The 11650-nt window shown below is 42.4% G+C and overlaps 1 protein-coding gene across 12 annotated transcripts in view; it reads left to right on the top strand.

Annotated features, from left to right (window-relative positions):
* Positions 1-11650, top strand: part of LOC120807463 (inositol 1,4,5-trisphosphate receptor type 1) — a 72582-nt gene that overhangs the window by 43989 nt on the left and 16943 nt on the right. For all 12 annotated transcript variants that reach the window (XM_040159536.1, XM_040159533.1, XM_040159529.1 and 9 more), the window contains 9 exons: positions 627-814; positions 6076-6259; positions 6467-6720; positions 7802-8002; positions 8085-8195; positions 9097-9192; positions 9347-9490; positions 9686-9793; positions 9992-10184. In XM_040159536.1, coding sequence (XP_040015470.1) covers positions 627-814; positions 6076-6259; positions 6467-6720; positions 7802-8002; positions 8085-8195; positions 9097-9192; positions 9347-9490; positions 9686-9793; positions 9992-10184 — 1479 coding nt within the window. The remainder of the gene's footprint in view (positions 1-626; positions 815-6075; positions 6260-6466; positions 6721-7801; positions 8003-8084; positions 8196-9096; positions 9193-9346; positions 9491-9685; positions 9794-9991; positions 10185-11650) is intronic.

Raw genomic sequence — 11650 nt, 5'->3', positions numbered from 1 at the left:
ATCTTAAACGATATATTTTCACTCAGTTCATTTTACATGGATGTGAACAATGTTGTGTCAAATCTCAATATCAAGCTCTGCAGCTTCAAGCTTTGTATTAAATTTAAAAAGTAGACTTAAGCAAAAACATTTTTTTGTGAAACTAAGGTATCACTTTTTTATAACAGAGCTGTAGTATCTTTTTTTATTATTTTTCCTTTCAAGGGGCAGCTAAAATAAGAGAACAATTATAAAATATCCAGATAAATACCAAATCTATCAGGCTTCTGCATATAGGGATATTGTAAGAAAGGTGCTAGTAACTAAAATATTACTTAAGCAAAACCAAAATTATTTACCTCTTCATTGTATAGTTGTGCTGTTAACACATTAAATAGATGACTCAGGATTACCATGCTGTCTTTTTTTTTTTCTCTCTTTTGGCCATATCCATTGCTAATTACCTGCAAATTACTTAGTTTACTGCCAAATAGTTACATTTTTAAATTATTTTGAATTGCAGGGAATTTTGCCATCACTTAATGTTTACATGATTGGAATGCACAATGAAAAGTGTTAATCTCATATGCCATATACCTGATGTACTGCATTCTGATTTGGCCTGTTGCCTTGTCTCTGTCATGCAGCATTAGGGGGGCCTGGGGGCCTGAGTCGCGGTGAAATGAGCCTGGCAGAGGTACAGTGTCACCTGGACAAAGAGGGAGCCTCTGACCTGGTTATTGACCTCATCATGAACACTACTAGTGACCGAGTCTTCCAAGAAAGCATCCTCCTGGCTATTGCATTACTGGAAGGTGGAAATACCACCATCCAGGTCAGTTAACCCCCAATTCCTATCAGATTTTTGAATCTGCCATCTATTGTTGACCAACTAAACTGCTCCAATATGCTAGACTCTTACAGTGCAAACTATATATTTACCTGTTCCACTTACTGTAACTGATCTGTAGTGTTTTAATTTAATGGCTTGTTATCTATGTAAGGGTCAGCTTATCCCACAGTGAATCTGTAGATGTGACTGCTACAGTTTGATCAGCGTAAACAACACTCAGTGCCATGGATGCTGGAAGTTTTCATTACTAGAGGATCCACAGTATGTGGGTCAGTGTGCCACATGTACGTTAAAAAGGCGGGTCTCCTCCCCCTCATATCTAGCAGTTTATCATTCGGCTCAAAGGCTGGGCCAGCTGCTACTGGTGTCAGTAGTCTGTAAATCAGTATATTATAACATGTAATGATTTTTGTCACTTTGAATTATTTTAGGTTTGCATTAGGCAACATAAATGAATCCTCTTCCTCCGTTTTCTTTAACCTGAGCTAGCTAACCTCTCTGTCTCCAGCTGTCTCTCTCTGCTCATCCTTTTCATGTCTCTCTGTCTGTTGCTCTGTCTATTGATCTCTTCGTCTTTCCATCTGCCTGTCCGTCAATGTCTTGTTGTGTAAGTGTGGGGCTTGCATAATCAGATTAGAGCAAGGAAGCCACTGTGGCGGAGTTAATGCTTTGGCTTCCCACGGCTGCTGCAGAGCTACATCACGTGATCAGTCTGTGTTACATAAGGCCTGTGTGAATGAACAATGAGGAATGTCTCAGCCTTCAAAACATTCCAGCCTCTCTCCTGCTCCCTCGCGCTCTCTTGCCGGTCCAAACTGGGTCATGCTGGGCCTCCGGAACTGGGGCAGTGGGGAGAGAGGGCGGGGAGACGGGGGAACACAGAGGGGATTGAAGAGAAACTGGAGCTCCTCTCACCCTGGCATTCTTAAGTTTGTTCGGAAAAGGGAGTTTTTTTTGCAGGAAAAACTAATCTGTATGCAACGCTAGAAATATACCACATAGTCCAAATATTTGTGTCCTTTAGGTGACTGGATAATTCCTAAAAATTGTCAACAGTTTGAGTGTAAGCGAAACCTGTCTTTTATCACAGGCATCTGCACACTGTACTTATGTTTAAAAAAAAAAAGTGTCATTTCTAGTGACGGCTTTAAGCTGGAATCCATAAACCACAAATTTGATTACTTTTGCTCGCTTCCCTCTTCAAGAAATAACACCTAGGATAATATGAGTTGGCTTTTGTCAGTGTCCTTATTTATCATGCTCAGCTGAGCACCTGTTGGGTCTTGGATATCTTGTTCTCACGTAACACAGTTAACTATTTACTCATGACCTACATTGCACACAGAAATAAACCACACAGATCTCAAGATTCCGTGCACATACACTCCCTTACACGCGTACTGGCTCCTTTTGTGCTGTCATGCAAAGCTAATGCATAGATGTCCTAGGAACTATATTTTACGGTCAGTGCATTTTAGTGCTCTCTAGACTTGTTGGCTCCACACTGCTCTTCTTTATTTCTGTCACATTACAGTTTTTCTGTGACAGCTATGAGAGAGCTCAGCCAGCTGTAAATTGTGTTGTGGCATGGCGACTCGTGACATTTCACTTATAGGCCATCTGGGATGTAAACGCGTGGCATGCTGTTCTGTTTCCCTCCCAAACATTTGCATTACAGTTGCATTAACAGCAGCAACCATGGAGCAGACACACTGTCCTTCAGCGGGAAAAATTACGAGGTGACTGATCTGAGGAGAGAAGGAAGCGAAGGAGGAAAAGGACTTGGAGGAGAGCAGAGCAGCAGATCCACTTGGTTTGCATGTGGTGCTGCCCGACATGAGAGGGAGGGTGAGAGGGAAAAGGGAGCACGGGTATAAATAGCTGTTACATAACATCCCTTTGTTGATGCCAAGTGGCGGAACGGAAGGAGAGAAGGGAAAGCGCTATGACCTTGTTTTTCAGTGTTGTCCGCCCCCACCTCATCCCGCTCCCCTCCATCTCACTACATTCAGGGTTTGTCTCCATGGATACAGACAGGCTCTGTGTTTACTCAACACTACAGGGAGCCCCTGAGATGCTTGTCCTTCTCCTTTCTACCTTTTCCATCCTCCTCCGTGACTATCACTCCATTCTCTCCTTGACCACCATGTGTTACTTCATCCATAACGTCATCCCTTCATCATGCCACCCTTGTCCTTGTTTTTCAAGTGCTATCAAAACACAGATGGTGTCTTGATACGAGAGCACAGATTTTGTCACCAAGTGTGTAAGGACCAGCATCAAAACACTACAGAGGCAGCATTGCGGTTAGACATGAAAGTTTAGGTTTTTGCCTCTGATTCATTGTCAGTAGGATGCAACCATGCATACATTTCTAAAGAAATCATAAAATGAAAGCTTGCTGGGGTGTTTTTCTTTGCTGTGGTGTTCCATCTTTATGTACAGACTTTGTCTTTATTTCAGTGACTCACTCGACCCACTCAGCTCAGCGCAGTTCGTAGAAACTGGCTGAAAGAAAGAAAATGACACTTTCAGTCTGCTGCTGCAAATGAAAACTTTCACTGCAGGACAAAATCATTAATAACTCTTACATGACCAATACATTCCCTCCCAGCCGCCATCAGTCAAACAACTTACCTCTACCGCAGTGAAATATAATAGCTCAGCTAACCCTGATCCATAAGATGAAATGCACCTGCCAGCATGGTGCTAGTTCTGCCAAGCCTGCACTGTGAGCGAGACTGCACACTGAGACTGAATGCAGTCTCTCTAACCCGGGATATCCTAGAGAGCTACGACAGTAATAAAAGGACAGGCGTTGGAAGATGAATGTGATTTCATAAGAATAAAGTTGGCAGTCTCAGGGGTTGGGAGAGAATACTGTATCGCGGAGCATGTGTGATATGTGGGTGTGTCATCTCAAAATTGGCATGTGCCTATGCCGGAGACAGTTGACCTAGTTTTGCGAGTGTAAAAGTCAGTGGGCGTATCAGCGTATGCGTTTTCCAGCTTGCGTGTGCTTGTACTGTGTGTGTGTGTGTGTGTGTGTGTGTGTGTGTGTGTGTGTGACTGTGTGTGTGTGTGTGTGTGTGTGTGTGTGTGTGTGTGTGTGTGTGTGTGCGCGTGTGTCTCTCTCTCTCTCTGTGAGTTATGTAACGATAAAGGGTGGGGGTGAGGGGTAGGGTGGAGGGAGGTTGATGGCGAGAGGTCTCCTCTCTGTTTGCTCTGTTCTAATTGATGTGTGTTATCCTGGCCCTGGGCCTCATGCCTCACCGTCCTCGCACCGCCTCCCTGCAGGCCCACGCGTTACTCTCCTGATGGAGGACAGAGTTATGTGAGCAGAGACAGACAGGCATGACCATTACTGCCCCTTCCCTCCTCAGGCATGCTGTGAGTTGTGAGCTGTGAGTGGGTTGCCAGCGGTGCAGCTAATCCCCTCTCTCCACTCTCCACTCTGTCATCAAGTTGTTTATTGCGTGGTGGCCTTGCTCGGCAGCCCCTCCCCACGTTGCTATCTGCTCGTCCCTGAGGGTTGGCAGAGTGCGTACGTGCAGGAGGACTGCTGCTCAGTGGTGGAGGGCCGGGGTGGGGCACAAGGCTCTGGAATCTGCTTTGGGGCACAAGCGCACAGTTATGTCATTGTTTCTTTGTAAGAAACTTCAAAATTGTGTTAGATCTGCTTTGGGTTGCGTCAATTAGCCTCATACACTCTCTTGTTTGGCTTCTTAACTGGTTGGTCACTCTTTTTGATTTTCTATGAAAAGTTTTAGCAGTATGTTTAAAATTAAATTCCAATGCGTACGAACCTCTAAGAACATATACCACAGACAATGTCCTTCGGGTGGGAGAAACAAGGCTTGTTTTTACTGTTTTTGCTTAACATATTCCTTGTGACTATCATTTATTTGTTTCCTCCAGTAGCCCAGTTTTACATCTAACCTGGAAAGACAGATGGTTATGTAACAAACTTTGAGAACTGGCCTAGATACTATCTGATAACATTCTCTCCCTCCCTATCGCTTGCTCTTTTTTCCCCTCTTTCAATCATCTGCTTTTTTTCTCTTTTTTTTACTCCCATATTCCCTCTCTGGTGTCTTTCTTACGCCTCAAGCCTTTTTTTCTGCCCACTTCCCACCATCTCTGTTCTCTATCTGTGTAAGTAGGCCAGACTTCTCCCTCTCCTGTCATTTTTCACCCCGTTAGCGTGGTGAGGCAGCTTTGGCTGGTCGAAGTCTTTCCATAGGCTGCAGTAGATAACGGCTCTTACATAATCAAAACAACAGCCCTGTGGGCTGGGACACGGTGTATGCATTTCGCTGGCAAGCTCGAAAGTGTTCTAATTTTGCATGACCCCATTCCACAGCAGTAACTGCAGCGTTTAAACCCCTCGCATCACAGTAACTCCAGACTCGCCTCACTATAGTTATATAAGGTTTGTGAGGCTCCAGTCAAGAGCGTTCTGCTGAGTGACGTTTCATTTTCTACTGTTAGCTGAGACAATTCGGAGTATACATTTGATGGAATAAAAATGAGCTTAGACAGACAGATTCTTAAATAAGATCGTAAAGCTGGATACTTCAGGCTACTTTATGCCAAGTCAATGTCCTCTGTTCCAACATCGTGTTCGAAGGTTTTATCCACAGTTACTCCGACCAGAATAACTAATCAGTTGCATAATACAAACTAGGAGGGGAAAATAAATCCCCTTACTTTGTAATACATGTGGTATACATGTTACATGTTTATATAAGGACTGAAACTAATCATTTTCATCATCGACTAAACTTTTTTCTCTTGTTTTGTATATAAAATGACAGAAAATAGTGGAAAATGCCTTTTATAATTTTCCAGCCCCCGAGGGATTATTTTTTTGTCCGACCAACAGTCTAATAGCCAACGATATTCAATTCTCAAATACATAAAATAGAATTAGCAGCAAACAATCACATTTGAGAAGCTAGAACCATATAATCTTTGGTGTTTTTGCTTGAAGAATGATTGAAATTATGAATTGGTTATCAAAATAGTTGCAGACTAATATTCTAGGGATGGACTAATTGATAAATCGAAGGATCGCAGTACCTGTGAAACTTAATGAATTGAATTGCAGCAACTAATTCTCCACGGCACAATACCTGCCATTCTACAGTCACAGTGTAACACCAGGTATTTATCGAGCTTGACAGGATCAATAATCTTAGAATCAGTAATCTCTCCTTTCTCTTTTTGTCCCGTGTGTCCAGCGTTCCTTCTTTTGCCGTCTGACAGAAGACAAGAAATCAGAAAAATTCTTCCGGGTTTTCTACGACCGTATGAAGCTGGCCCAGCTGGAGATCAAAGCCACAGTGACAGTAAATACCAGTGACCTGGGTAACAGGAAGAGGGATGATGACAGCCAGGATAAAGATGTCCCTGTCCGCAAAAAAGGTCAGAGGTCACCTGTCAAAGTCTAATGTATTACCCTACAGTATATAAGGATGTTAACAACGAAAGATGCTAGGGCAAGCTTTGGTTTGCGAACTAAAGAGTTAAATTTTGTTTGCCAAACCAGAATAGAAAGAGGATTTATGCTGTGATGGTTATGTGGGATTCAACTGTGTCCTTAGTCCATCTTTGGTGCCTGTGTCTGTGTAGCCAGGGACTCGGCAGTGGTCATGACAGAGGATGTGAGAGAACAACTATTAGAGGCCTCATCTGCCACCAAGAAGGCCTTTAACTCTTACAGGCGTGAGGCCGACCCTGAGGACCACTTCACCTCAGCGGACGGCCAGCCCAGCACTGGGGACAAGAACCAGGATGAAGGAGAGATGAGCTTTGTGATCGTTATCATGCAGCCTATTCTTCGCTTCCTCCAGCTTCTTTGTGAGAATCACAACCGTGACCTGCAGGTGGGACAGGCTGAGCCTCAGACACTGCTAGTTTTACAGACACCCATTAGAGTGGCCCACACTTCGCAACAGTATCTTTCCTCCTCTGACGGATAGTTGCGACATCTTATACATGCATGATTTTGCTTCTTCACAGCAGTTTTATTACAAATGCCAAATCCCTTAATCATCATTGTCATTTGTATGACAGGTCATGTCTGACTTGAGATGGCTTCTCTGGTACATCTTTATTCATAGAGAAATGAAAGTCCCGACTCCACTGCTTGTGTTCTTTTGTTCTTGTGAGCCTCCCGATAATTTCTCTGCCTTGCTCTTTTACTGAGCCTGGAAGGGGCGGCTTTCAGTAATTTAGGATCAACTCCAGAAAGAATGCTGGAGGACTTTATTGCATTTAGAGCATTATGCAAACCTATGAGTGATGCCTCCAGATGTTTTACTCGATATTAAAAATAAATTGTGCAATTTTTGTCATATAATTTCTTAAAATATTATTCATCTTGAATTATACAGTTTGTCCAGACTTAGCTGGTCATTTTTTTGCGGTTCATCTCTTGGTCTCTTGGGCTCCTTTCCAAAAAAAAGAGGAATATCTTAGTGGCAAAGCGAATTCTAATTAATACTCTTAAATGTTGAAATAACATTCCTCTCAATTGCTTCCATTCAGGGATAGTCTTTTCTGGGGTTTTGCAGAAATAGTTCTACTGTTGGTACCAAATTTCAGCATTTATCTTGTTATCCTTTACTTTTTTAGCCCAAACATTGGTTTCTTTAAAATACAGAAAAATACAGAAACTCTTCTGAGCTTTGGTGGAAAACAAAAGATGTACAACTCACTAATGATGTTTTTAAGGCTAGACAGTGGTGGTACAGTGGCAAGCTTCTCATAGGATAGTCGAGTTCTGACTAACAGAGGAATAAGTAGTTAATGGCACATTATTTTTAGCCAACCAATTCCTTTAATACTTTGTACTTGTATGTGGTCTCAATTGGTTGAATACTCGTAGTGTATATCTAGTTCACTCCATACAGATCTATCACAGTCACGGTTACCTGCCAACCCCAATCATGTTTATCTTCCCAGAACTTCCTTCGTTGTCAGAACAACAAGAACAACTACAACCTTGTGTGTGAGACTCTGCAATTCTTAGACTGTATCTGCGGCAGCACCACAGGGGGTCTCGGTCTGCTAGGACTGTACATCAATGAGAAGAACGTGGCCCTCATCAACCAAACTCTGGAGAGTCTCACAGAGTACTGCCAAGGCCCCTGCCATGAAAACCAGGTACACTGAAGACTACACCACAAGATTTTACTAAGTCACCTCTGGCCTCTCTTATACATTTTTCATTCTCCTGTCCCTTCAGAATTGCATTGCCACTCATGAGTCAAATGGTATTGATATCATCATCGCTCTGATCCTTAATGACATCAACCCGCTTGGGAAAAAGCGGATGGACCTGGTGCTAGAGCTCAAGGTGAGTCGGCTGGGCTGGTGTTAGCGGAGTCGCAGAAGGATCTACAACTTTGTTGGAAACTGGGGAATGGGTTAAATCTGGGTTTTGGGTCTTTGATGGCAACAGACTCCCAGAACAGACAGAGATGTCTTTCCGGGTTTATTCAAATACTTGGGCACATTTACCCTCAACATCTACAGAAAGTAATATCAGGCAATGAGCAAAGATCCTCTCTTTGCTGTCTATCCTTACACTCTCTCTGTTACTGGGCAAGATAAAGCACAGATAACGGGCACACAGGCTCATGTGCCCATTCTTTGCCAAACTCAGATAATGATAAACTTATAGGTAAAGCAGTTGAGCCGGTTTGCATACAGTTGGTTGTGATAATGAGAAAAACCCTAATCCATGGTGTAGACAGGATTATAATAAAATAGGTTTCAGTTATGTAAGTGTAGTCAGCACAACCAACTCGCATGTGGTTTTCAAAACTCAGGCTTATTCAAACAAATATATGGTACAGATAAAATCCCGTGACAAAGGATTGCATGAGGACGGTCACATACACTGCACAGTTAATTTTAGGACATTACACAGTTTTTCATCATTAGCACAAGAATATAACTCACATTGTATTTTTCCATCCCAGGATCTCAAGCCAAAAACAAAGAAACAAAAAACAACAAACAAAAACTGCAGTAGTTTCCTTTCACAGCAGGATGGAATATCACTAACAGGCTCCAAGTATGAGAGCAGGACATTCATACGTCTGAGCTGAGCTTGTGTTTGTGCATGCCAAGACAAATAGCAGAAGAGCACCAGGGTTTGTCTGTTCGCCTTGGATGAAGAAACTGACAGAGCTTAAGTTCTTATCTTGGAACTCTCTTTTCCCCTGCCTCCTTTCTTTTTTTTTCACTCTCAGAACAATGCTTCCAAGTTGCTGCTCGCCATCATGGAGAGCCGTCATGACAGCGAGAATGCTGAGAGGATCCTTTACAACATGAGGCCTAAAGAGCTGGTGAGGAAATGATGTGCACCTTTTCCTTTTCTCAGCTCCTTTTGATATCTACAATCCAACAACTACTACCCTTTGGCTGTGTCACAGAGCCATAATATCAAATATTATTCTGTAAAATGTATAAAGTTGTGTGGGCATGTGTGTGTCTGTGTAGGTGGAGGTGATAAAAAAGGCATATCTGCAGGGAGAGGTAGAGTTTGAAGACCCTAAAGAGGAGGAGGATAACGGAGAAGAGGAGGAACATGACGCCGCTTCCCCCAGAAATGTTGGACACAACATTTACATTTTAGCTCACCAGGTCTGCTCTTCATCTCATGTTTTGCAGAATCACATGTTTGCCTATCTGCACAACTTGACACACAATATTATGTAATTATAAAAAATATAACTAATTAAACACTCCATTCATGCAAAAATCTGATGAGACACACATGTTATCCATGTGTTGTTTTTTGTGACAAGCCCACTTGTTGGCTGTGTGTCCTTCATACAGTTGGCGCGCCATAACAAGGAGCTGTCCATGATGTTAAAGCCAGTGGGGGCCAGTGGAGAGGGAGATGAGGCCTTGGAGTTCTACGCCAAACACACTGCTCAGATAGAGGTCATAACACACAACCCTGGTCACATAATATTAACAACGCAAAGACTTCTTTAATTGAATTTCACAAGCAACACAAATTAAAGGAATGATATTCCAAACAAATGTTTACTGTATATTTGCACAAAAATAGTCACAAATGTGGCCATGAGGCCCTGCAGGGCCCAATGTATTGAGTTGACTGTTTGTCCCTCTGTTCAGATTGTGCGTCAGGACCGTACAATGGAGGAAATAGTGTTCCCTGTGCCCAACATTTGCGAGTTCCTGACCTCAGAGTCAAAACTGCGGGTCTACTACACCACAGAGAGAGACGAGCAGGGCAGCAAGATCAACGACTTCTTCCTGCGAGCAGAGGACCTCTTCAATGAGATGAACTGGCAGAAGAAACTCAGAGGTAGGGTCAGTAGGTAGCATGTGTGTGTTTAAATTCACATTACTAATACTTTTGTTAGTTATGTCAGTTAATACAGGAACACTTGTGACAATATAAATGGTTATACACATGAATTTGAGTGAACAAACTCCGTTCTGAAGGAGTTTTACAATTAATCCAAGCAAGAAAACAGGATTCAGCGAGGAGTGCAGTAACTCCCCCGATGCTAACTACTGCTCTAAAAAACAGAACCATACCAACGTGTATCTCTGACATATGGGATACAAATAACTAAAATTATTATTTTAATTATGAAATAGGAAGATTTGTTTTCAAATAATGGCATAATATAATGGCAAAGATATTCAGTTTAATATCACGTAAAAATTGTGAAAAACAGCAGGTCCTCACATTTAAGGAGGTACAATTTATCAACTTTTGTTAGATAAATTGTTTAAATTGTAATTCAATTGTCAAAATTGTTGTTGATTAATATTCGGTTGATAGGCTAATGGATTTATTGACTGATTATTTCAGCGTTTTACATAATGCACAAGGCAAAAGAGACCGTTGACAATTATCTTTGTTTCTTTCTTTTTTGTTAAGATTTTTTTTTCCTTTTTCTTTTTTTTTTCTTTTTCTCTCTTTTGGCTTTATTTTTGATAGCAGACAGTGTCGAGGCAGACAGTAGATGAGGAGAGACTAGACTATTGACTACTGACTATTCTTACAAAGAAGCTACGATAGGAGGTGTGAGAAGTCTGTCCTCAAAGCAGGTATAGAAACATGTAGCAAGTAGGAGCAAAGCAGTATGAGTTGGCAAGCTTGCTCGTCCTCATTGTCTGTATAAATGTGATTAGTGCTCTTGTGCACAAGTTCCGTTCCTTATTTTTTTTTTACAGAAATGTCATGATGTTTCATTAATATGATGAATTTCCTCATCTTGGGTGCAGTATGGTGGCTCAATGATGACCTCACTGTCCCCTCACAGTGGTGGGTTTGAACCCATGGGCCAGCTGAGGCCTTTCTGCGTAGAATTTGCATGTTCTCCGTGTGCCTGTGTGTTCTGGTTTACTTCCACAGTCCAAAGACATGCCGGTTAGGGGACCTGGAAACTCCGAATTAGCTGTGTGAATGTGGTTGTCTGAGGATGTGTCCCCGTGACAGACTGGCAACATGTACAGGGTGTACCCCACCCTCTCACTCAACGGGATAGACCTCAGTCCCTGCAAGCCCGAACAGGATACTCGGCTATGCAGAACAGATGGAATGATGCATATCCCCAACTTGACAGCAGGGCTAAGAGTGTCATCCTGTGTGTGTTCGTGTTATGTGTGTGCATGTTTCCACTTTCTAGAAGCAGACAGGGGCTTTCCACATCGTTTGAGCTGTGAAACATTTGTACAGTAACCATATGAATCACAACTGAGAGCACACTTGCTCATGCACATACAAGACTGCAGACCCACACAAAAGCCTTATCTTTG

This window comes from Xiphias gladius, chromosome 21, assembly GCF_016859285.1.
Source record: "Xiphias gladius isolate SHS-SW01 ecotype Sanya breed wild chromosome 21, ASM1685928v1, whole genome shotgun sequence".
NCBI classification, from domain to species: Eukaryota; Metazoa; Chordata; class Actinopteri; order Istiophoriformes; family Xiphiidae; genus Xiphias; species Xiphias gladius.
Note: the sequence above shows the minus strand (reverse complement) of the source record. Positions and strands in the feature narration are given on the sequence as shown.